Raw genomic sequence first — 26,535 nt, 5'->3', positions numbered from 1 at the left:
AAACACACTCAATGTCTGTTTTTCGCACAAATTAATGACAGCTGGAGACCGATGAGAGCTCAAGTTGTCACCAATAAGGACTTTTCTTCCCTCAAAACAACGAAAATAAGCTATCACTGTAGACTGAAACCAATCTAAGAAACAGCTGCTGTCCATCCAACACGATTTATGTTAAACCTTGCCCCAGCAGTACCACCTTCACTTCACAGATTGTATAGGTGTTTAGCTTTATATACCGTAAAATGGGGCGACTTTGTGACTGGTGGGGTGACTTTGTGACAGGGATCGAGTTTTCGTATTTTAAATCTCGCGCCGCGACCGCTCGTCTCAGGAAAGAGCTGAACCACGCATTTCGTTTGTCAGACATGCCACGCCACGTAGCGGCAGCAGGGTGAAGCTTCTGCACACGCATAGTTCCTTCCGACGCCGTTGCTTAGAAACGCTGTTATTTACGTTTTCGTAAGACGAGGGAAACTTTATATTGTGAAAACGTTTATGTTAAGGACGCAACTAAAACAGGTATGTACATTTGTTTGTTAATATGTTGGGCAAATTATTGTAGAATATCGATTAAATCAAGCCATGTTTGTTGAACATATGAGACAAAAACTGAAATGCACGCACTTTGTGCGGCAACTTTGTGACACCCCAACTTGTCACAAAGTCACCCCACCATGGTTTTAGGTTATATTTTATCACGTTTTTTTGTCTTTCAAGCACTGAAAAGAAGATGAGGTCTTATAAAAGGAAGTTGGGTGCAAGAGCCTATAGAAATTACTCTCCAGAGACGTTAGATAAAGCCGTTAAATTGGTTTTAACAAAGAAAATGACCCTGCGAGCAGCATCTGAAAGGTTAGTGGCAGTTCTTTAATTTTTCATACACTGTCACACAGGAAGTAAACGTTTTATTGGATACTGTAAGGCTAAAATAGACGTTTAGATGACCATCTGTTTGGCGTTTTTAAGCAAATTCTTCTGCTTGAATAGGGAGCAAAATACAGCTATGTACACCAGGAAGTTACCTACATTCCTTTATTTTGTTACAAACTTTACTGTCATAAAACGGGTTTTTACACCAATTTGCAACTTCTGGCATTTGTAAAGGAAGCATTTATGCAAATTTTAAACCTACCTTCGTAAAATTCTGATATTTTTGGCATTTTTTCTATTAAACATCTTTTAAAAGGTATGGTATTTTTTTCTGAATTATACCATACTGGTATATATGTTTTATACGTTCTTTTTCTCTGCTTTTAGGTTCAATATTCATCGAAACACATTGTGGAACAAAACCAAAGAGATAAAACGTTCGACCACCTCAAACTCAGAGACAGTCAAACCTAAAAGACAGCATGGGGGTCAACCTATTTTTACAAAAGAAGAAGAGGATACATTCGTTGCTCATTCCATTGCAATGGCATCTTATGGTTTCCCAATGACATTACTTGATTTGCGCTGTGTCATCAAATCATATCTAGATCGAACCGGAAGAAAAGTTCCCGTGTTTGGAAATGGAAACTTTCCTGGGAGAGAGTGGGCCATGTCATTTATGAAGCGGCATAAGTATGTTCTCTCCGAACGTGTCGCCAAAAATATCACATATGCAAGAGCTGCGACTGATACTGAAGTGATTGACTCATATTTTGAGCATTTAGAGAAGGAGTTAGAGGGTATTCCGCCAGAAAAAATTTGGAATTACGACAAAACGAACGTCCAGGACGATCCGGGAAGCAAAAAAGTGTTGGTCAGAAGAGGAGCAAAATATCCAGAGCGGATACAAAATTGTTCCAAAGCGTGTACTTCGATTATGGTCTGTGGGAACGCCGCAGGACAGTTGGCTCCACTATACGTAAATTACAAGGCCGAGAACATGTGGTCGACCTGGACTGAAAATGGACCTGAAGGAGCCCGCTACAATCGTACTAAATCTGGATGGTTTGATCACCAAGTGTTTGAGGACTGGTTCATCAATCTTATGCTCCCCATACTGAAACAACAAGATGGCCAAAAAGTTCTTATTGGCGATAATTTGAGTTCGCATATTAACCTAGAGGTTATTTGACTCTGCGAAAAGTATGGGATAAAATTTATCGCACTCCCACCAAATGCGACACATTTACTGCAACCGCTAGATGTTGCCATATTCAGAGTTCTAAAACTGATTTGGCGTGAAATTTTGTCAGATTGGAAGCAATCGACATCTGGTAGCCGGTGCACATCAGTTCCAAAAGATGAACTGCCTGGTCTGTTAAGGAAATGATGGACAAGCTGCAGGAGAACATCATAAAAAAACTCCAGTCAGGATTTAGGAAGACTGGGATTTTTCCGCTTAACAAAATGGAAGTCCTCCAAAGACTCCCGAAGGCCGTCTTGGAAGAGAGCCTACAGTCCTTATCAGGAGTGGTTAGTGAGATCTTCATAGAAGAACTGCAGAAGAAGAGAGAAGAGGTTACAGGATGCCGGTCCCCCAAGAGAAGGAGAAGGCTCACTGTTCCAGCAGGCAGAAGTATCTCCAGTGCCGAAATCGAAGCCAGTAGGGCGGAACAGCCGAAAGGGAAGAACACAAAAGCCAGCACTTCCTCCAGACCCAGCGGATCCAAGGAAAAGGCTGTACTGGCAGGTGAGATGTCTGAAGAAAGCTCTTCAGATGAAGACAACAGCAGAGAGAGGAACTGGACGGATGAAGATCCCAGTGACCCCAACGTGCTGGATGAATCTTTCAGCTGTTTGGAGGATTCAGAACCTGAAATGTCTCCCACAAAAGTGATTCCAAATGATAAAGACGTCTTGGGAATCGACAGCATGGCTCCCGAAAAAAACGTTTTCAAAGTGGATGATTTTGTAGTGGTGAACTTTGAAGGGAAACTTTTTCCAGGAAGGGTGACTGAAGAAAAACAAGAGGGCTACATTGTCAGCGTTATGGAGAGGACCAAGATGTTCTGGAAGTGGCCTACTAAAGAAGATGCTATTCTGTACTCCAAAGAAGAAGTTTTGTACACTATCGACCCCTCAAGACCGGTAGGAAAGCGAGGGTTCTTTGAGGTGAAAAATCTAGATTAGGGAGCTCCTTTTTCATCACTTGTAAAAATGATGTAGCTCTACCAAAGCATCAAACACATGTACATTGATTAAATATACTTTTTGATTGGTCAAAATTGTGACATTATTTTTTTCCCATACTTTGTAACCCAAAAACAATGTTATATAGTCGTTCATAAAAAAGATACAAACTTTTTGAAAACATAATCTTGTAAAGGAAGGTTGTAGCTATCTTATGATGCCATCCGTTTCAGTTTATGTTAAAAATTGATCAGTGTACGAGTGAAAACATGCAAAACTTGTCACAAAGTCACCCCATTTTACGGTATCACGAAGGGTGGCAATAGTGTGCCATCGCCTGTAGCAGCTAACGTCACGCTTACATTTGATTTTGTTTGATTCATAACCCTGTCAGGATATTTGCAGCCTCTTTTGTACAGAATTTTTTTCCTTCAAGGATCATCCGCCAGGTTTGTCTCATAATAATTTAATATTTGCTCTGGGTGAACACCATTAAGAGTTATTTTCAACTCTTCAAAATAATAAACAATATCCTGCTTTGGGATATATTTTGACACATTCGTGGAGAAATAACTTTGTGTCTCTCGACGAAAGACTGTGCCCAATCTGGACCTGGAAGATTGTTTTTAAATTGCTTTATTATTCATCCTTCTCTGTCCAAATAGTGCTTCACAAAACATCATATTTCAAATGTGCTTAGTGGATATCCCTATCTTCCACAAGTAACAACACGTTCCACAATCTTCACTTCAGTTGGCACACCAAGAGCTGTTTGTCCTCCTTTCTTCTTTCTGTTTTCAGTTTCCTGCTTATACATTTTGCTGTACCTTTGCAATGCAGGTTTCGCAATTTTAAATTTTTCTGAAGCTTTTCAGAGTGACATCCTTTTTCTAATGGCTTCTATAGCCCTTTCCAGGTCCTTTTGTGTAACATGTTTGTGGCGATGACCTCTAGGATCACGCTGATAATTCCTAACCATGCTGTCCCTATTCACCCCTAAAAGTTAAAAAAAGTTACAGCAAAAGAGCAAATATATCAGTTTCTACAAAAACACAATTGTATCATACATCTCTGAACATGTCCCTTGTGTATAGTGACAATATTTATCTGGAAACCTTTGAAAAGATTCCTCAAAAGTATGTAGCATGTACAGCTGACGTTTTACCGCCAAAACAAAAACAACATAAACAGATGACGAGTTTGAACGAAGCTGCCAACTTCTCCCTCAAGGAGGATGCTAAGTTCACCGGACTTCGATACGATGTGACGTCATTATGACGTATACACGCTACATCGAAAACGATGGAAACCGCATATCGACTATTCGACCTTTGTGAACTTTCGAGAGATTGTGACAGGGTAGCGCTGTGCTCTGCGCCATTCGTTTAAATGTGTTTTGCGTTCCTTGCGTTTAAATCATGTATTGTACTGTGTTTGTGTCCTGTGCGTTGTTTTTCGTTTGCTCGTCTCTAATTATGTGTTCAGCATTCGAGAGACCTTACCACCATGGAATGCTTTGACACTATCATACCACCATGAAATGCTTTGACACTGCATTCAATCATTTCATACGTCAATCAGTACTAGACACTAACCTTTGGTTAAGATTACATTGAGAAATCCACTTCTCCTCGTATTTCATCTCCGGTTGACGATTTCTGTTCAACAATGCCTCGTATTTTTCTTTTTAAGTTCGAAATTCAATCATTCTACACATCAGTCATTACTGGGCACTAAGGTACCTGTCTGTGCGGTCCGAGTGTAAAATGACTTGGAATTATGGTTGATAAAAGACTATCTTGGGGTGGACATATAAATTACTTAGCTAATAAACTTGCACGAGTTCTCTTTCAGCTATATAAATTAAGAAAAAAAGTTAGCAAGAGTATGCTGCTACAATCTAATATGTACTGACAAGACCAATTGTATGAAACCATACTAAAATGTTGATAATAAATAAATATTATTTTTGGCGTAAGCATTCAATACAACAATCACACTATCTAATCTGGTCGGGACATAAGAAGACTTCACTTTTTTACGTGGTGTTTTCAAGGCCACGGTCAGGAATATTTCTATTAGTATCCAGCTCTTTTATTTTGGCGAAATACATATACGCTGCCACACTGAGCTGTTTTCGGAATCGCACGTGTCAAAACAAACCACTAGCTGACGACAGTTTAGAATCTCGAACATTCGTAAAAGTCGATAGGTGTGTTAATCGACTAAAGCGTATAAACGTCATAATGACGTTACATCATATCCAGGTTGGGTGAACTTAGCATCCTCCACTTCTGAAATAAGTCAAAGATGATAGTAACCATGTATTTCAGAGAAATAAACTCATAAGGTGTTTCGGACATCAGATCTCACTGCAGACAAATGATTTTTTGTTGTGTTAGTAACACAAAACTTTTTCTTGAACTGCTATCCCTATACACACCTGAGCCCTATTCACCCCAGTTTACGGTTTACATTTTAAGCGATATAGGACACATAACCTCTCAGCTGAATTTTTTTGCTCTGTTAAAATTGCATGTACACACTTGAATGGTTTCATTCTTGATTCATGTTTACTTTGGGTCTGGACGCACCAACTCCTTTCACTTTCATCCTAACTGCACGTTTAAAATTTTACCCGATAAATTGCACACTGAGTTCATACTGTGTTATTCTCGGATTCTTGGTAAGCTGCTATTATTCCCAACAGAGCAAAACTCTTTGGCTCTGAGCACTATGGGACTTAACATCTGTGTTCATCAGTCCCCTAGAACTTAGAACTACTTAAACCTAACTAACCTAAGGACATCCATACCCGAGGCAGGATTCAAACCTGCGACCGTAGCAGTCTCGCGGTTCCGGACTGAGCGCCTAGAACCGCTAGACCACCGCGGCCAGCACAAAACTCTTTCAACTGATGCATTGTACACTCAGGAAAACTAACTTATTAATAACTCACATTACCCGCCGTCAGCAAGCAAGGAAACTTAAGCAGGTATTACACAACTATCCGCCACGAACGATACTGGTATAGCGCGACAACCATCTAGCAATAGAACGGATGAAACTACGAAAATTGGCAGACACATTATCTACATGCCAGAGTAGAGAGCAGTTCTAAACTGCCATCAATCCGCACGAGGCAGCAATAACTCACGCATTCGCAGAAGGGTGTACCACAGAGCTTTCTGCATGTTGTTTGGTTATTGTTAGGCATTTAACCTAACATAACCTAACCTAACATAGCCTAGCCTAACATAACCGGTGGCTAATTTATATTTTCGCGTTGGGAATTTTTCGCGTTGGGGATCTTCCCCATTTATTTTTTTTCCAGTGAGCAGGTTACATAAATGCAGAAAAGAAACTTTTTTTGGTAGCAGACTCTTTTATACTAGCTGTTAGGGGAAAGGATTTTTTCTGGTGGTAGTTTCGTATTCTAGAAATGAAATGGGCCAAAGAGGCGATTGGCGACTTAATTCAGGTATACAGTGAGGAATGGTGTTCATGTGACTCGCTGTATCATAATACGATACGTCGGCAATCGTTTCTTTCTGAGTAATATGCATATAACGCCACATGATGATTTTCGATTAGTATCATAATGCCTTAGCTTACGAAAGTTCACGTTTGTATTGGTTGCATCTCTTGTTTATTTCAGTATTCCAGAAAAGAGAAACTGGCAGTGGATGGTTACAAAGACCATGCAGTTTCGCCCAGTTCGATAGACGAGAGCTGAAAAACTCCGAGTAGCACTTATATACCGTATATTCAAAACTTGGAAAAATAACACAAGTACACCTTTAAGTATTGGTCCTTTCAAGTGCTGCAAATTACAGTGCATACATCAACAACAACTTTTGAAATGGTGGGCTGTGCTATTCTCTGGCTAAAAGCCAGACTCTTAAAAGATTCCCAATTCGCCAGGAAACGTAATGTTACAACCAGCCTGCAACATAACATGGCGTTTACCGGTATTTTATCAGTGATCTTGGCTGGTATGATCACAAGACGTATACAGTAAACATATAATTCTTACCTTCGAGAAGGTGAGATAGCCTCCCTCATGACTGTTTCACAATTTCTGATTCTATCTTCTATCATAGACAGGAGCTTCTTGGAACAGGCTATGTCCATCCTAAAGAAATTCCAAAATTCTTGCGGGCCTCAGTTCTTTCATTAACAATGAATATACTCCCCTGCCTTTGTCACTTTTTTTCAGCCATGGTCTAACCCAACAACGTCTGACTTTTCGTTTTCGTCGCCGTTCTGCCCTAATCCGAAGATTTACTGTCACTGCAAGGGCAACAGCTCGGAGATCCTCCACGTGCAATATGCTGTATAAATGTAAATTTCGATATACATACCTGTGTAACCAAGTGTCATAATATAAAACTGTTGAGTTTGTAATTCAGAACAGTACTAACCTACAGAAGAGAAAAATAATTACTTAATAAATAATGGTAATAAACAATTTCTGGAACCATGAGTTCACAGAAATAAATTGAACGTATGACGCTCCAGTATATCATACAGGCGCCCTTGAGTTGCGCGCGGTGGAACCAATGACTTTACAAGACATCAGACAGCTCGTTTCTTTTCGCACGTATCGTCTGCTGCTGCGCATGCACCCTAGGTAAATAACGCGTGGATGGTCGGAAGTGAACCAGTCAGTAGTTACAGGTATGAACGTTAGGGGCGCCGTTGCATAGGTGTATGGTTTAGGCACATTATGTAACACGGCCTTAAAGTAGCAGGAAATATTTCGTGCACAGATTATGTTTCGTGCGCTTTTTCTTCAAATTATTTGCCAAATTCCCGCTAGGTGGCGGTATGTATGTTACAGTGCTCTAGTGCACTCTGGCGGGAAATCTGCAAACTTATTCCAACAGTGGACGTAATAGCCAATGGCAGAAAGAAAAAAAAAATATCTAAAACACTATCTAAACAATAACACCACAGGTCGATTAACGACACGTTAGAGCATGATAGATATACAGGGATAGTGATTCAACAGCAAAGTTTCACCAACTGTGTTTATTCCCTGCAGTGGAACATGAAAATTGTGTGCTGGTTGGTAAGACACCCTTAGGCTGACGCACCAGAGACTTTGGGACGTCCATAAGAGCTGTAGACCGAAGAAACCACGCCCAAAACTGCTCCGCTCCTACATATTAACTAAAGGGGCATTTCAAGGCAAGGGCTTAAGACTAGCTACTACCTATTCGAAAAACGTGGCTTTATGTGACATATCAACAGTTCCAAAAACGTTGACCTGCATTATTTAAATCCGCGTAGGAAATATGCGAAATGTGACCTGATACTTCAAATTCTGTAATACGTTATTGAGAAATTTATTTATATATATATATATATATATATATATATATATATATATATATATATATATATATATATATATATATATATATATTTTGGGGTAGCTCCGCCATAGAGTCATTAAATTATAAGCCACACCTGTTCAGGATGAATGAAGAAATGTATTTGAATCTTCTGTTACTCGTCACGTCTTTGATCAAGAAGAAGAATACAGTCATGAGGGAAGATATAACACAATATGAAAGACTAACAGTAACGCTCAGATTTCTTGCAACAAGGTGGTGTGAAGACCTCAAATACTCTTAGCTTCTCAAATCATTTTTTTGTCACTCTCTGTCCCAGACGGGATATGACAGACTGCTGTGTTTAAATGATGATAAAAATTGCATTTAGCAGTTTCAATGAAACAGTTAAGTTCTTTTGTAAAAGGTTACATTAGGACCACAAAAAAATACATTCAAAGAAATTTTAACGCTTATTTTTACGAAAAAACCCATTAAAAAACTGCCTAAAACGAACATAATATTATATGATAATGTTAATGCTATGAAAACTCAAATACACTTCATTCTAAATTTTACTTTTTTATAATTTCATTGTTTAGGATACATGTAATAATAAAAACAATTGAAACTCCCATAAACATTCAAAAAAATGATAATTACACTATTAACTTTCAGGTTTTTAATTTACTTCTCAGAGGTTTTCTTTGCACTCACTGGAAATTTATCTAGAAAAATCAAGGTAGACTGATTTCTTCAACAATGACAAATATAAAACGTCTTTCTCTTCTTTTTTGATCACAGGTGGTGCACGTTTTGTGTTTTTCCAAACGTTCTTCAATGACTCTTACTCTTGATTCTGCTACACCCAAAACACAATGAATGGATTCACGAATTCATGGGTATGTCATAGTTTTTGATTCTACATCTACATCCATACTCCACAAGCCACCTGACGGTGTGTGGCGGAGGGTACCCTGAGTACCTCTATCGGTTCTCCCTTCTATTCCAGTCTCGTATTGTTCGTGGAAAGAAGGATTGTCGGTATGCTTCTGTGTGGGCTCTAATCTCTCTGATTTTATCCTCATGGTCTCTTCGTGAGATATACGTAGGAGGGAGCAATATTCTGCTTGACTCTTCGGTGAAGGTAAGTTCTCGAAACTTTAGCAAAAGCCCGTACCGAGCTACTGAGCGTCTCTCCTGCAGAGTCTTCCATTGGAGTTTATCTATCATCTCCGTAACACTTTCGCGATTACTAAATGATCCTGTAACGAAGCGTGCTGCTCTCCGTTGGATCTTCTCTCTCTCTCTTCTATCAACCCTATCTGGTAAGGATCCCACACTGCTGAGCAGTATTCAAGCAGTGGGCGAGCAAGCGTACTGTAACGTACTTCCTTTGTTTTCGGATTGCATTTCCTTAGGATTCTTTCAATGAATCTCAGTCTGGCATCTGCTTTACTGACGATCGACTTTATATGATCATTCCATTTTAAATCACTCCTAATGCGTACTCCCAGATAATTTATGGAATTAACTGCTTCCAGTTGCTGACCTGCTATTTTGTAGCTAAATGATAAAGGACCTTTCTTTCTATGTATTCGCAGCACATTACACTTGTCTACATTGAGATTCAATTGCCATTCCCTGCACCATGCGTCAATTCGCTGCAGATCCTCCTGCATTTCAGTACAATTTTCCATTGTTACAACCTCTCGATACACCACAGCATCATCTGCAAAAAGCCTCAGTGAACTTCCGATGTCATCCACAAGGTCATTTATGTATATTGTGAATAGCAACAGTCCTACGACACTCCCCTGCGGCACACCTGAAATCACTCTTACTTCGGAAGACTTCTCTCCATTGAGAATGACATGCTGTGTTCTGTTATCTAGGAACTCCTCAATCCAATCACACAATTGGTCTGATAGTCCATATTCTCTTATTTTGTTCATTAAACGACTGTGGGGAACTGTATCGAACGCCTTGCAGAAGTCAAGAAACACGGCATCTACCTGTGAACCCGTGTCTATGGCCCTCTGAGTCTCGTGGACGAATAGCGCGAGCTGGGTTTCACACGACCGTCTTTTTCGAAACCCATGCTGATTCCTACAGAGTAGATTTCTAATCTCCAGAAAAGTCATTATACTCGAACATAATACGTGTTCCAAAATTCTACAACTGATCGACGTTAGAGATATAGGTCTATGGCTCTGCACATCTGTTCGACGTCCCTTCTTGAAAATGGGGATGACCTGGCCCTTTTCCATTCCTTTGGAACGCTACGCTCTTCTAGAGACCTACGGTACACCGCTGCAAGAAGGGGGGCAAGTTCCTTCGCGTAATCTGTGTAAAATCGAACTGGTATTCCATCAGGTCCAGCGGCCTTTCCTCTTTTGAGCGATTTTAATTGTTTCTCTATCCCTCTGTCGTCTATTTCGATATCTACCATTTTGTCATCTGTGCGACAATCTAGAGAAGGAACTACAGTGCAGTTTCCTCTATGAAACAGCTTTGGAAAGAGACATTTAGTATTTCGGCCTTTAGTCTGTCATCATCTGTTTCAGTACCATTTTGGTCACAGAGTGTCTGGACATTTTGTTTTGATCCGCCTACCGCTTTGACATAAGACCAAAATTTCTTAGGATTTTCTGCCAAGTCAGTACATAGAACTTTACTTTCGAATTCATTGAACGCCTCTCGCATAGCCCTCCTCACACTACATTTCGCTTCGCGTAATTTTTGTTTGTCTGCAAGGCTTTGGCTATGTTTATGTTTGCTGTGAAGTTCCCTTTGCTTCCGCAGCAGTTTTCTGACTCGGTTTTTGTACCACGGTGGCTCTTTTCCATCTCTTATTATCTTGCTTGGCACATACTCATCTAACGCATTATGTACGATGGTTTTGAACTTTGCCCACTGATCCTCAACACTATCTGTATTTGAGACGAAACTTTTGTGTTGAGCCGTCAGGTACTCTGTAATCTGCTTTTTGTCACTTTTGCTAAACAGAAAAATCTTCCTACCTTTTTTAATATTTCTATTTACGGCTGAAATCATCGATGCAGTAACCGCTTTATGATCGCTGATTCCCTGTTCTGCGTTAACTGTTTCAAATAGTTCGGGTCTCTTTGTCACCAGAAGGTCTAATATGTTATCGCCATGAGTCGGTTCTCAGTTTAACTGCTCAAGGTAGTTTTCAGATAAAGCACTTTAAAAAAATTCACTGGATTCTTTGTCCCTGCCACCCGTTATGAACGTTTGAGTCTCCCAGTCTATATCCGGCAAATTAAAATCTCCACCCAGAACTATAACATGGTGGAGAAATCTACTCGAAATAATTTCCAAATTATCCTTTAGGATTTCATTACTGTTTACGTCTGGTTTCAGCCAGCTTTCTGCCCCTAGTACTATATCGGCGTTGTGACCGTTTATTAATGAGAGCAGTTCTGGGACCTTTCTATAGACGCTCCTGCAGTTTACTATTAGCACATTAATATTGTTATTCCCTGTTCACTTTTTTACCAACAAGTTGTCAAGGTTCTTCAAAAAATTAAAGCGGCTCATCTAAGTATTGTCTTTGTAGGAATTATGAAAGACAAATGCATTCACCCCATGTATGTTCAGCATGCGGAAAAATAATGCTATTAGCCATTGTTGGAAGAGGCTTCGACAACCAGCGATATTTGTTTCTACTAAATATAATCTAGCACAACCGTTAGCTAAAGATTCAGTCTTTATGATTTTGTCTTCATCACTTTGATCACTTGTTTCATTCGAGGATTTCACAGGCAGTAAAACAAATTCTCCTTCACTTTCACACTATTCCAATTCTGAATTAGGTTCACTTTCAATTTTGTTGCACTATCTAATCCAACATCACTCCCTAAACATTCCTCAAACCATTTTAAAACTGTATCTCCGAAGTCAGGGCCCATAACACACAGTCTCAGGTACGATCTCAGAGATCTTTAGCACAAAAGAAGCAGTAATAGTATAGGTTCATATCACTTTGAAGTGGCTGCTGACAAAGGAAATCACTACATCTTTGGAAAAGAATAACTACATAATGCTTTAATGTCCTACCCCACTCCTATGCATTAGCAACAATGTAGCAATAAATGCTAGCAGTCTGTGAGACCACACCTGGGTTGTTAAGGGTTTAAGTGTCATGGAGCCTGAAATCTGTCTGTGAGTTGCTCAAAAGCAATTTCTTAAAGGTAAGTGAACCTAACTGAAATTTTTGTAAATAAAGTTGTATTGCCTCTGTGCTTTCTGTTTCATATTTAAATTGCCTTTCCACTTTCCTATAAGCCTTTAGGTTTTTATTATTCTTTGATTGCATTGGTTATGAAGAGGGCTTACGCCAACAGTGATTTCGATTGAACAATGCTAGGTTTCTTAACTAACCTGTTATTTGATATTCAAAGATCACTCCATCTGTAAAAACAATAAGATATTTATCAAGAAGGAAGTGTAAATTTACCAACATTTTATTATGAAATTTCCTAGTCTGTGTAGCCTAAACTTCAAACCAATTACTTATTTCTCAGTTATATTTGATCAATGCATTGCATTTTGAAAGTAATTATGTATTTCAATAAATACTAGAACACATCTTTTCATTATGCTATATTTTTGTTGTTGGATATGCAGTGGCAGCTGTTGTGTAAGGGCACGTGAACACCCTGACTTTTGACACCTTGTGGATTTATTGCTTATTTTTCTTTGAATGCTGTCAAATGTAATGAAGCTGCAGCAATATGACGTACTGTACACAGCACTAAATGTACTGTGCTGCACTGCACTGCACTGCTTCTCTAGACTCGGTAAAGCTTGTCATTGGGGTTGCGAGCACACCTTCTGTTGTGGTCATTTTAAGGAGCTTTTGCACATGCACGACTGGTGTGACATAATTGCCTTACAGATCAAATACACAAGGATTTGATAAACAACGTGCATGGTTCTCCGGCACTCAGTTATCCCTTACTTGTCAATTACAAGTTTATGTCAATGACACCAGGTGGTAACACACTGCAGCAGACAGACTTCTTTTCCCGTTTGCTTGACACAGAAACCAATAGACGGTAGCACATTCCACAGATATGCCAATTCACTCACGACATAGCAAAATTAAATTGCACATCAATGTACATTATACACTGAAGAGTCAAATAAACTGGTACACCTGCCTAATGTTGTGCAAGACCCTCATAAGCACGCAGAAGTTCTGAAGTGGTGCTGGGGGTAACTGACACAATGAATCCTGAAGGGCTGTCCTTAAATTTGTAAGAGTACGTGCAGGTGGAGATCTCTTCTGAACAGCACGTTGCAATGCATCCCAAATATGGTCAATAATGTTCATATATGGAGAGTTTGGTGGCCAGCGGAAATGTTTTAACTCAAAAGAGTGTTCCTGTAGCCAATCTGTAGCAATTCTGGACGTGTGGGGTGCCGCATTGTCCTGCTGGAAATGTCCAAGTCCGTCAGAATGCACAATGGATGTGAATGGATGCAGGTGATCAGACAGGATGCTTATGTATGTGTCACCTGTCAGAGTCGTATCTAGACATATCAAGAGTCCCATACCACTCCAACTGCACCATTACAGAGCCTCCACCAGCTCGAGCAGTCCCCTACTGACATACAGGGTCCTTCCTCAAGGACCAGCCCTTTCGACATTGTGTTGATGATGCCTTGTCTGACTATGTTCAAGAGAATGTGATCCTCCATGGAATTGTCACATTGTTCGGCACTGCTGTCAGTGGCATTTCCTCTGCGGTCAGGAGCGCTGTCATATACTCTTTGTTTGTGGCTGACTTTGCAATCTTCTACTCTCCCTCCGATTGTACAGTGACAATGAGGTAGCTACAGCTGACCATCAGGAGGTTGGAAACCTGGGCCAAGACAACTGGTTTTCGGTTCTCACCAGAGAAGACTACATGTGTCAATTTTAACTGTGTTCGTCAAAGTTTTAACTGACCAGTGCTCACAACATGGGACAATTTTACATTTTCAGAAAACTGTGCACTTTTTGGGTTTATTATTTGGCTAGAATTTAACTTGGTTCCCACACCTGAAAGACCTATAAAGAAAGGACTTCCAGTCATTAAATATTTTGAAATGCCTTAGCGGAAAGTCATAGGAGGCTTACAAGTCCCATCCCATTCCAGTTTTATACAGCATTTGCTTGATGACATTTACATTATGGCAGCGAGGACTATGGATCAGCCCGTATTTCCTGCCTCAAGATGTTAGATGCTGTCCACCATGAGGGCATTCAGATATCGACTGGAGCCTTTCGGAACAGGCCAATCCATTGTTTGTGTGCAGAGGCCGGTGAACCACCACTCTGGATTCTGCGACAGGCACTGAAAATCTCAGCGTCACCTTAGTCATTGGCATTTAGTGCAGTGGTCCAACCCAACTCCCAACGGCTGTTCAGGAATTGGCCATACAAGATGAAGCCATTTGGGATAAGTGCTGCTGACTGTCTCAAGGATCCGGATCTATAAGACCTCTGAATATACAGCCAGAGACGGAACATTTTGTCACCTTGGTGTCTTCAGAGGCCAGAAGTTATTTTAAGCTTGTCGTGGTACAATAAAACTTGTACTCCAGATAATGTTTTTACATCTTTGTTTTCTTCCATTTTAAGTACGTACCACAGTTTCATTGTTGTTTATACAAATGGATTCCAGCAATAAAATGTCATAGGTAGTTCTGCTGTTTACCCTGATAGGATGTTCAAAGTGCATCTTCCGGAACAATTTACAAATTATGATGCGGAGTTATATGGCATTATGATGGCGCTAGAGAGGATTCGCAGATATCACCGTACAAGGTTTCTTGTCTGTATCAACTCACTTAGTGCACTACAAGCACTTTACCAAATTTATCCAGTAGATCAGCTAACTCAGCTCATCCATGACTCCTTACAGTGGCTTCAACATTGTGGCAAGGTGGTGATCTTTTGCCAGGTACCTGGCCACATCGAGACAGGCCTATAGCGAAATGACATGGCTGACAGAGCAGCCAAGGAAGCGTGTCAGGATGGTGTTGTCAGTCAATGTCCCATCCCGTTGCAAGTCATTATCTCATTTTCTGATAGATGCATCATGTGTCAGTGAGAGACTGACAGAAAATAAACTGTTGTGACTCATATTGACCACACATGCATGGCACACTCCATGCCAGCCTCACTGCAGCTTAGAAGGCTGCGCATTGGACATAGCCCTGTAACACATGGCTTCTTCCTCAGGCGGGACGATCCACCCTTCTGTGAGGTTTGTGGCGTTCCACTTTCAGTTCAGCATATTTTGACAACATGTGTCTTGTATACTGATATCAGGGCAGGCCTCAGTCTGGATGGAGATCTGCCCACCACCCACGCCAATCCTGATTCCAGTGTTACAAGAGTGGTGACATTCTGTGAACTGTCAGGCCTCATCACGAAATTAGTTGAGGAAGGGAGGCAGACTTTAAACTGCTTCTCATGTGGGGACAGCCTTCATCCCCACACGTAAGATTGGCATGCTGACTTTTCGTCAGAGTGCTGGTGACCAAGATGTTTAGTGCCCCTCACCTAAAATCATCATCATCATCATCATCATCATTATTGAGATGTTAAATTGAACAGTAGATAATATTGTGACTGCCCACTTATCACTGTCAGTTAACATATTTGTTCATTCAGTGCCTTAATGCAAAGAGAGGAAAAGAAAGATTTTATACAACAAAGTCCTCCCCCTCATGAATCTTGGATCATGCCGTCAGTGGGGTCGCTTACGTGCTTCAGCGATACAGACAGCTGTACCATAGGTGCAACCACAACAGAATAGCATCTGTTGAGAGATGAGACAAACGTGGGGCTCCTGAAGAGAGGCAGCAGTGTTTTCAGCAACAGTTTAGATGATTGGCTCATCTGGCCTTGTAGCATTAAACGAAATGGCCTTGCTGTGCTGGTACTGCGAATGGCTGAAAGCAAGGGGAAACTACACCCATAATTTTTTTCTGAGGGCATGCAGCTGTACTGTATGGTTAAGTGATGATGATGTCCTTTTGGGTAAAATATTCCAGAGCTAAAATAGCCCCCATTTGGACCTCCAGGCAGGGACTACTCAGGAGGATGTCATCATCAGGAGAACCAAAACTGGCATTCTATGGATCGAAGCTTGGAATTTAGATCCCTTAATTAAGCAGGCAGGTTACAAAATTTGAAAAGGAAAATGGAAAGGTTAAAGTTAGATTCAGTGGGAGTTAGTGAAGTTTGGTGGCAGGAGGAACAGGACTTTTGGTCTGGTGAATACAAGGTTATAAATTCAAAGTCAAATAGGAGCAATGTAGGAGTGGGTTTAATAATGAATAAGAAAGTAGGAATGCGAGTAGGTTACTATAAACAGCATAGTGAATGCATTATTGTGAGCAAGATAGACACAAAGTCCACTCCTATCACAGTAGTCCAAGTTTATGTAGCAACCAGCTACACAGATGAAGAGATTGAAGAAATGTATGATGAGATAAAAGAAGTTATTCAGACAGTTAAAGGAGACAAAAATTTAATCCTGATGGGAGACTGCAATTCAATAGTAGGAGAAGGAAGAGAAGGAAAAATAGTGAGTATGGACTGGGGGGAAGGACTGAAAGAGGAAGCCGCCTGGTAGAATTTTGCAGGGAGCATAATTTAATCATCGCTAACATTTGGCTTACGAATCATAAAAGAAGGATGTATATGTGGAAGAGCCCTGGAAACACTGGAAGGTTTCAGATTGCTGGTATAATGGTTAGAGAGAGAGATTTAGGAACCAGAATTTGAATGTAAGACATTTTCAAGGGCAAGATGTGGTTTCTGACTACAATTAATTGGTTATGAACTGTAGATTAAAACTGAAGAAATTGGAAAGAGGTAGAAAATTAAGAGGATGTGACCTGGGTAAGTTGAAAGAACCAGAGGTTGTTAAGAGTTTCAGACAGACCATTAGGCAACAGTTGACTAGAACAGGGGATAAGAATACAGTAGAAAGCAAACTGGCAGCTTTAAGAGATGAAATAGAGAAGGAAGGAGACGATCAAATAGGTAAAAAGATGAGGCCTAGTAGAAATCCTTGGTTAACACGGGAGGCATAGAATTTAATTGATGAAAAGAGAAAATTTAAAATGCAGCAAATGGCACAGGTAAAATTGAATACAAAAATTTAGAAAATGACATTGATAGGAAGTGCAAAGTGGCTAAGCAGGAATGGCTAGAGGAAAAATGTAAGAATAGGAGGAAGTCAGACACCACCCACAGGAAAATTAAAGTGGCCTTTGGGGAAAAGAGAAGCAGCTGTATGAAAATTGAGAGCTCAGAAGGAAAATCAGTCCTAGGCTAAGAAAGGTAGGAGTACACAGAGGGTCTATACAAGGAAGATGAACTTGAAGGCAATATTATAGAAACGGAAGATGAAGATGAGATGGGAGATATGATACTGTGAGAAGAAGTTGACAGAGCTCTGAAAGATCTAAGTCGAAACAAGGTCCCAGGGGTAGACCATAGTCGATCAAAACTACTGATAGCCTTGGGAGAGCCAGCCATCATAAACCTCTTCCATGTGGTGTGCAAGCTGTATGAGACAGAAAAACCATCAGACTTCAAAATGAACGTAGTAATTTCAATTTCAAAGAAAGCAGTTTCTGGCAGTTGTCAAAATTACTCAGTTATAAGTTCAGTAAGTCATGGTTGCAAAATACTAACAAGAAATCTTTACAGAAGAATGGAAAAACTGGTAGAAGCCAACCTCGGAGAAGATCAGTTTGGATTCCGAAGAAATGTAGGAACATGTGAGGCAATAGTGAACCTGCAACTCATTTTAGAAGATAGGTTAAGGAAAGACAAATCTACCTTTACAGCATTTGTAGACATAGATAAAGCTTTTGACAATGTTGGCTGGAATCCTCTATCTGAAATTTTGAAGGCATGATGGATAAAACACAGGGAGCAAACGGCTATTTACAACTTGTACATAAACCTGACAGTTCTAAGAGTTGAGGGGCATGAAAGGAAAGCTGTGGTTAAGAAGGGGAGTGAGACTTGGTTGTAGCCTACCCCTAATGTTATTCAGTCTCTACATTGAGCAAGCAGAAAAGGAAAGCAAAGACAGGTTTGGAATAGGGATTAAAGTTCAGAAGGAAGATATAAGATGAACATCAACAAAAACAAAAGAAGGATAATGGGATGTAGTCAAATCGGGTGATGCTAAGAGAATTAAATTAAGAAAGGAGACACTTAAATCAGTAGAGGAGTTTTTTTATTTGGGCAGCAAAATAACTGATGATGGCCAAAGTAACAGGATATAAAATGTAGACTGACAATGGCAAGAAAAACATTTATGAAGATGAGAAATTTGTGAACATCAAATATAGATTCAAGTTCCTTGTAGTCTTTCCTGAAGATATTTGTCTGGAGTGAAGCCATGTACAGAAGTGAAACATGGATGATAAACAGTTTAGACAAAAAGAGAATAGAAGCTTTTGAAATGCGGTGCTACAGAAGAATGTTGAATACAGTAGGCAAATTCAGAAAGATTTGGGTTGCAGTGGTTATTCGGAGATGAAGAGGCTCATGGAGAGCTGCATCAAACTAGTCTTCAGACTGAAGACCCAACAACAACAATGGAGATAATGTGTAAGAATCTCAAGATCGAGTTTTGTGCCAACCATGTCTGAAGCTAATCATGACATCAGGTTTATGTGGGACACCACTGCAGTATTTACTTGACAATTAGTGCTACATAATGACAAAAAATTGTGACTGTGTAAATTGCCACCAGTTTCAAGTTTGCTCCCACAGCACAGACATATTACAATGTGAACTACAAGCAAAACCCTACACTGCAATCTATAAAGTCTTTCATTTTAAGTGGTAGGGTACTTTCAAAAGAAAAGCAAGACCATACTAAACACCAAACATGGTTTGAGTTCATCCTTTATGGTCTAAAACAACACCCTTCAGGCTTTTGGCATCATTGTTGCTATTTAAATGGCAGGATCAATCAGCCATTGTAGAACTGTGTGTGTCACCAATTTCCGACTTTTGGTACAAAACGTGACCTATGATTAGCAAATTTTCCATTTCAACTGACAGAACAACTATACATTGCATATTTACAGTGGAGCCACATGGTATCAACAAAACACAATGTAAAAGTGCTGACAACCTACACATGCATGAAATCTTGCAGCTGCATAAACCTGATGTGGCAACACTGTTCACGTTTTACGTCGCACTTCACTTAGCGTAGACCGGGACTGTGTCCTAGGCATGCCCGACGTGAACTGACTGGGCACAGCCCGTGCTGCCTGAGTTGTTGTTGTTGTTGTTCCGTCGGCAGAGGTCGCGTCCGAATTCTCGCGTGCCCTCTGGTGGACGGGACTCTACTTGCGGCAACTACCATCCGTGACGTGCTGTGACGATGTGCGCCTCCCGTGATCTTTCTGACGGCTACTGCACTCCTCCTCCTTCAGGGGGTGAAGCCACTGTGATCCACTGTGTCGGAAGGTGGAGCGTCGGTCAGGAGCGATGACCTCCACGTCCATTGGAAGGTTGGAGTCGAGGGGATCTGCCAACCCTCGAGCTGGAACCTTCGAATACGGCTGGAAGTGACCCACACGAAGAGGCCCCCGTTGTCCCACCACCGGAGCCCGGGACAGAACGGAAGACAAGCCGTCGAATTCCAGATCCCGGTCCACCTCGGGAGGGGCAAGACCCAGTGGCGGGGACGATGGGGAAGGGACGACCACAGGTGAACCAGCCTCCTGGGAAACCGGGCCTGCGAGGGGGGCCAGCTCTCGCTGGGGCATCTCTAACGATGGCGATGCTGGTGCTGGAGCTACTGGAGGGTGCCAAGGCTGAGAACCATCGTAGTGCGGCAGAGTTACAGCGGGAAGAGGCAGTAATGTCCCCTGAGAAACCAACACGGGTGCTGGCAATGGGGAAGCCGGTGCCCGAGAGGTCAGAGGGTGCGTGCCCAAACGTGGACGTAGCTGATTTTGGTGACGATGTATCACCTGGTCCCCCGCCTGCAAGGTATAGAGCCGGCGGCCATTTCGGCACAGGACCACCACTGGTATCCAACGTGGATCACAACCAAACCCACGTGCCCAGACCGACATACCCAGTGGAAAGCCAGGTACTCCGTTTTGCGAAGACTGGTGAGGACCAGGCCGGAGGAGGTGCAGCAGTGTCCTAGGTTGGCGCCCGTGGAGGAGCTCTGCGGGGCTGCGTTCTCCCATTGGTGTGGTCCGGTATGCCGTCAGGAAAAATGTCAATGCCTCCTCCGCAGGAAATTCGTGCACATACTTTTTCATCTGCGTCTTAAATGGGCGCACCATGCGCTCGACTTCCCCATTCAATTGTGGATGAAAGGGGGGAGAGCAAACATGCCGAATACCGAAGCGCCTACAAAAATCCTGGAAGGTCCACAAAATAAACTGAGGTCCATTGTCCGAGACCAGGGCGACTGGCAGACCTTCCACAGAAAAAATTTTTGCTAGTGCCTGGATTGCAACTTCTGAAGTGGTTGAGGAGCAGTGAACCACATATGGGAATTGGGAATAAGCATCAATGACAATGAGCCAAAAGCCATTGAGAAACGGGCCCGCAAAATCGATGTGAACACATTCCCATGCTTGGGTTGCAGGCGGCCATGAAGAGAATGCTGCCCTGGGAGATGCCTGTTGGCTCGCACACTCGGAACAGGCGGCCACCAAGTGCTCAATTTCTCTGTCAATACCGGGCCAGTACACATGTCTGCGAGCCAAGGTTTTAGTACGGGAAACACCCCAGTGCCCCTCATGTAATAATGTGAGGACCTCCCTTCGTAAACTTGCAGGAACAACCACGCGAGGAGCTGTATCATCAGTAGCCAGGAGGAGGACTCCTTCCAAGACAGAGAGGTGGTCTCGTAGAACAAAATAATTACGAAGAGGGTCCGAGGCCTGGCCTGGAAGTCGGGATGAGCACCCCTGCTGAATGAGGCAAACTACTTGCCAGAGAACTGGGTCATCTGCCGTTTCCCTGGCGACTCTAGAACTAGTGATCGGGAAGCCATCAACCGCTTGGCGGGACGCCACATCCAAATGAATACACATGATCTCCTCTCGATCGAACTTAGGATCCGGGCACACCGGAAGACGGGAAAGAGCGTTGGCATTGGCATGCTGTCCAGTAGGGCGAAAATGAATGTCATACTGGTACTTAGAGAGGAACAAGGCCCAGTGGTGTAGTCTGTGGGCCGCCCTATCCGGAATCTGAGAGGCGGGGCCAAATAACGATATTAACGGCTTATGGTCAGTGATTAACTGAAACTTCGTGCCATACAAGGAAGGGTGAAACTTGGTAACAGTGTAGACAATGGCCAAAGCTTCTTTTTCCACCTGGGAGTAATGGGACTTCGTGGGACTAAGAGTGTTAGACGCAAACGCCAGCGGTTGCTTGGAACCATCCGCATTGCAATGGGCCACGACCGCCCCCACCCCATACTGCGAAGCATCTGTAGCCAGGACAAACGGCTTACGGGGTTCAAAAGTAGCCAAACAAGGCGCTGACGTGAGGAGGCCCTTCAAAGAAGTGAACGCTCGCTCGCATGCAGGCGACCAATCAAAAGGAACACCCTTGCGCAGAAGGCAGTACATGGGGCGGGCTATGGTGGAAGCCCTGGGAATGAACGGTGGTAATAGGCAATCTTGCCTAAAAAAACTTGTAACTCCTTCAGCGAAGCGGGCCGAGGAAGGTCGACGATACCTTGGACCAAACTTCCTAGTGGCTGGACGCCGTGCCGAGAGATGGTGTAGCCCACATACTCAATGGACGGTTGAAAGAAGTTTGACTTACGCAGGTTGCAACGCAAGCCCACGGACCTGAATTTGAGAAAGAGGGTGCGAAGGTTGTGCAAGTGTTCCTTCGTGCTGCGGCCTGTGACAATTATGTCGTCCAGGTAATTAATACAATGGGGATTGTCGACGTGACGTGCTCAAGATAATGCTGGAATATCACCGGGGCACTGGATATTCCGAAGGCCAACTGCTGGTATTGGTAAAGGCCAAACGGGGTGTTGACGACCGCCAGCCGTTTGGAGTCCTCATCAAGTGGTATATGATGATAAGCCCCCGAAAGATCGATTTTCGAAAAATATTGGCCTCCCACCACGGCGGAGAACAATTCATCAGCACGAGGCAAAGGGTAGGTGTCCACCACCAATTGGGAATTAATGGTGGCCTTGAAATCGCCACAAAGACGTAATTGTCCCGAGGGTTTCCTGACAATAACGAGGGGCGAAGCCCACTCACTAGAAGAAATGGGAAGAATGACCCCTAGGGCTGTCAGCCGGTCTAGCTCTTCTTTTACCTGAGGGCGGAGAGCCAAGGGGATCTGCCTCGCGCGTAGAAAATGCGGGCGAGCCGACGCCTTCAACGTTAAGTGAGCTTCAAAGTCAGAAACATGCCCCAGGCCCTCCTCAAAGATATCTGGAAAGTCTGAGATCAAAGATTCCAATGATTGATAGGGAACGTCTTCGGAGACCAACTGTATGGTGTCAGCGATAGAAAAACCGAAAGCTTGAAAGGCATCCAGGCCAAAAAGGTTAGCGGAGCTCGCATCACTGACAACAATAAAAGTAATAGGCCGAGTGACTGATTTGTAAGTCACGTTGGTAGTGAATTGACCCAGTTGGGGAATGAACTGTTTACCATAACCGTGTAGACGCCGGTAAACTGGCGCCAACAGGGGCGATCCAAGGTCGGTATAAGTTTGTGCATTCAACAAAGAAACTGCCGCACTCATATCTACTTGCAGTTGTAATCGGCACGACCGAACTGACACCTCGATAAAGAGTTTGTGTGCCGATGCGTCGGAAGCCTGACCCGATGAAACTTCCTGAATGTCAACGGCCATGTCATCTGTACCTGCTTCCTTCAATTCTTTTGGGGCTGAGCGGCAAACTTTAGCAATGTGTCCTTTTTTATTATATTTGCGACAAACGGCCCAATGCTGGGGGCACTCTGACTGATCATGATGTATATAGCATGACGCACAGGACGGTAACAGGGGCCGGCAGCCGGAACTCTGTTTACGCGCCGGGCGGGAGCGGCTGTAACGGCCAGATTGTACCGCTCGCACGTCGTCCACCCCGGACGCAGTGGACACGGCCGCGCCGCCCTGAACCACCGTGACATCGCACCACGCTTCCAACTGTTGGCCTGGGGCATGAGAGACTTCATACGATTGAGCAATGGACAGGACTTCCTCAAGGGAAGGGTCTTCTAACTGCAGGGCTCATTGCTGGACCTCCCTATCAGGGGCCGAACGAACAATGCCGCCGCGCACCGTAATGTGGGCATACGACTCTCGCGACTGGTCCGTGACAAAATGACACTTGTGACTAAGACCGTGCAGGGTAGCGGCTCACACCCGGTAAGACTGATGGGGCTGCTTCTTGCATTGATAGAACTTGACCCTACCCGCCACAACATGCGTGCGGCGGCGATAATATGAAGACAGCAAGGAACACAATGCGTCAAAAGACAAGGACGAGGGCTCCTGCAATGGCGCTAGCTGCCGCAAAACTTGATACAGCGAGGGAGATATCCAAGACAAGAAGAGAGCACAACATACCTCCGCATCAGGACCACATGAAACGCTTGGAAATGCTGCCGAAGGCGATGTTCATATGCGTCCCAATCCTCCGCCGTCTCGTCATACAGGGGAAAGGGAGGAGGGAACGGCGCTGGAGCAGACTGCGTGGAGAGCAACGCCGGAAGCACTTGTTTCATGGTGGCCATGAGCTCCGTCTGCTGCTCAACCAAAACCTGCACTAATTCCTCCATGCCATGGACAAGCTGCGAAACCGGAACAACAACAACGCAACACGCGAAAGAACAACCCTACTCGTTGCCAATTGTGTGGTAACACAGTTCACGTTTTATATCGCACTTCACTTAGCGTAGACCGGACTGTGTCCTAGGCATGCCCGATGTGAACTGACTGGGCACGGCCCGTGCTGCCTGAGTTGTTGTTGTTGTTGTTCCGTCGGCAGAGGTTGTGTCCAAATTCTCGTGTGCCCTCTGGTGGACAGGACTGTACTTGCGGCAACTACCGTCTGTGACGGGCCGTGCCGATGTGCGCCTCCCGCGATCTTTCTGATGGCTACTGCACCTGACACATGTGAATCTTCATAATCTTTGATTGCATGGGAACCTTTGTCTGAGATATGAACTTGATATCAAGTGGTGCCTCACTTCCAATAGAAAATACAGTGACCTCAAGTATTTGAAAGCAAACATGTCTGTGTCAACTCTATCCGCACTAGCCGCCAATATGTTCTTATTCTTCCACACACATGTGATGGTTGTCAGTTCTTAGTCTGTTATGTAAATGCGCAACCAATAGCAGATTGCTAGAATCTGACACCAGCAACAAAAACTGGTGACAGGCAGTTATTCGTGTGCAGATAACTGATATGTGGTGCACAAGTAAACATAAAAAAGATCTGATGTGTCTCAAGTTTTTCATCTATAGATGTTTTTGTAGCTTGTAGGTTCAACATGAGATCTACATATGCACACCTAGACTGAAACATGAACCTATCTATTTTGTTTGCCAATAGCAGGAACAAGATCAGAGGCTGCGAGAAGACAGCACTTAAGCATTCCCCGAAGTTGTTTGTGCCCCCAAATACTATAAAATTAATTTTTCTTTTTATTTCCTTACTAAAACCTCAGAGTACATGATTAATGGTATAACCCATAGGAGACAGTAATCAACATACTTCAGAAGATTCAGACTGTTCTAAGAAGATAGCATTACAGAGCAAAGATAAGTTATCTGAAGCAGAATGGCACTGACTGTGCAAAAGTGATTATAGGTTTACTGATCACACTTTTTGACATATAATTAATACAATAACTTGCTTGGTGACTGTTGCCTTCACTTAGTTACAACTGTAGAAATGGGTTAAACCTATAAACCATGAAAACACTGTAATCCAAACTCTTGCATTCCTCAACTGTTATTGCTGATAGACACTTCTTGTTTTGCACACTATAGCCAAGGCTAGATGTTGTGTTTATGAATAAAGTTATAAAACAGCAAGGGCATTACAGATGACTGAAATGCAACAACTGGGTATACCAATGATATGTAATGCTACAGAAAAGCCTCACAACATTAGTAAAGAAACACAAAACTGCATAAATAATTCCACTGTTGCCCAAAGTGCTACACAAAACCTTTATAAACATATTGTTCCATCAGAAGTACATAAATAATATTCAAGTGTTACAGTCACGTCTCCAATGAACAACATTCCTTCATACTGGGCAAATGCTAACTGCTCATATATTTCTTTTGAAATATATACAACACCTTTCAACAATGAACAGGTAATGCACATGTTGAAGCAATTATAATTTAATATCTCTACTTTGACTTATTTTATCTACTTTTTTTTAAAATATGTATTTTCCTCTTCCCCCCCCCCCCCTTCATGGGTGTACTGTCGTTGCAATTTTAATACGTAATAAATTGATGTTAACAATATAAATACCTGGTAATTTCTATCATTAACAACAGGTTATGGGTCCAGGTGTCACATTTTACAGTACAACACATAGAGGAGGAAAACCTAATTAATGTATGCAATGCATAATTCACAGACATGGCCAGGAGACAGAAAAGCACAGAATACCGTAGTTTGATGGCACAAACTGTAACAACTGAAAATTCAGGATTATAACATTTTTAAGTGAGCTGGAATTACTGAGTTTTGTGGAAAACCCTACATGGAAATGGTAAGAGTCTACTCAGGATGACACAGCTGAACAAGTGTGCAGATGAAAGCTCTTTGGGAGAACTTAGCAGAAACAATTAGAAATGTAAGTCACAAATAATTCAAAGAATTTCATTTTTGGTGTATGATAGGTGGAATTTATTAACTCCAAACTTTAGTGTGAAATAATATCGTTAATCATCTTTTATTAAGAAGGTCTCTGTTACAATGACACTTAAAGTAATTGGTGATACTACTGAAAATCATTTTTTGAAGTGTGTTAATACATGATTTGAAAGCGTAGGGTGCTAATATAGAAGAAACTGATTTATTGTGCA

At 42.4% G+C, this 26,535-nt stretch overlaps 1 protein-coding gene across 1 annotated transcript; it reads left to right on the top strand.

The window, feature by feature from the left end:
• Positions 1–663: 663 nt before the first annotated feature.
• Positions 664–2,062, top strand: LOC126220609 (jerky protein homolog-like). The gene is made up of 2 exons (XM_049942154.1): positions 664–852; positions 1,258–2,062. Exons 1-2 carry the CDS (start codon positions 731–733, stop codon positions 2,060–2,062), a joined length of 927 nt encoding a protein of 308 aa, XP_049798111.1. The 5' UTR covers positions 664–730.
• Positions 2,063–26,535: the final 24,473 nt, after the last annotated feature.

This window comes from Schistocerca nitens, chromosome 1 (assembly GCF_023898315.1).
Source record: "Schistocerca nitens isolate TAMUIC-IGC-003100 chromosome 1, iqSchNite1.1, whole genome shotgun sequence".
NCBI classification, from domain to species: domain Eukaryota; kingdom Metazoa; phylum Arthropoda; class Insecta; order Orthoptera; family Acrididae; genus Schistocerca; species Schistocerca nitens.
Note: the sequence above shows the minus strand (reverse complement) of the source record. Positions and strands in the feature narration are given on the sequence as shown.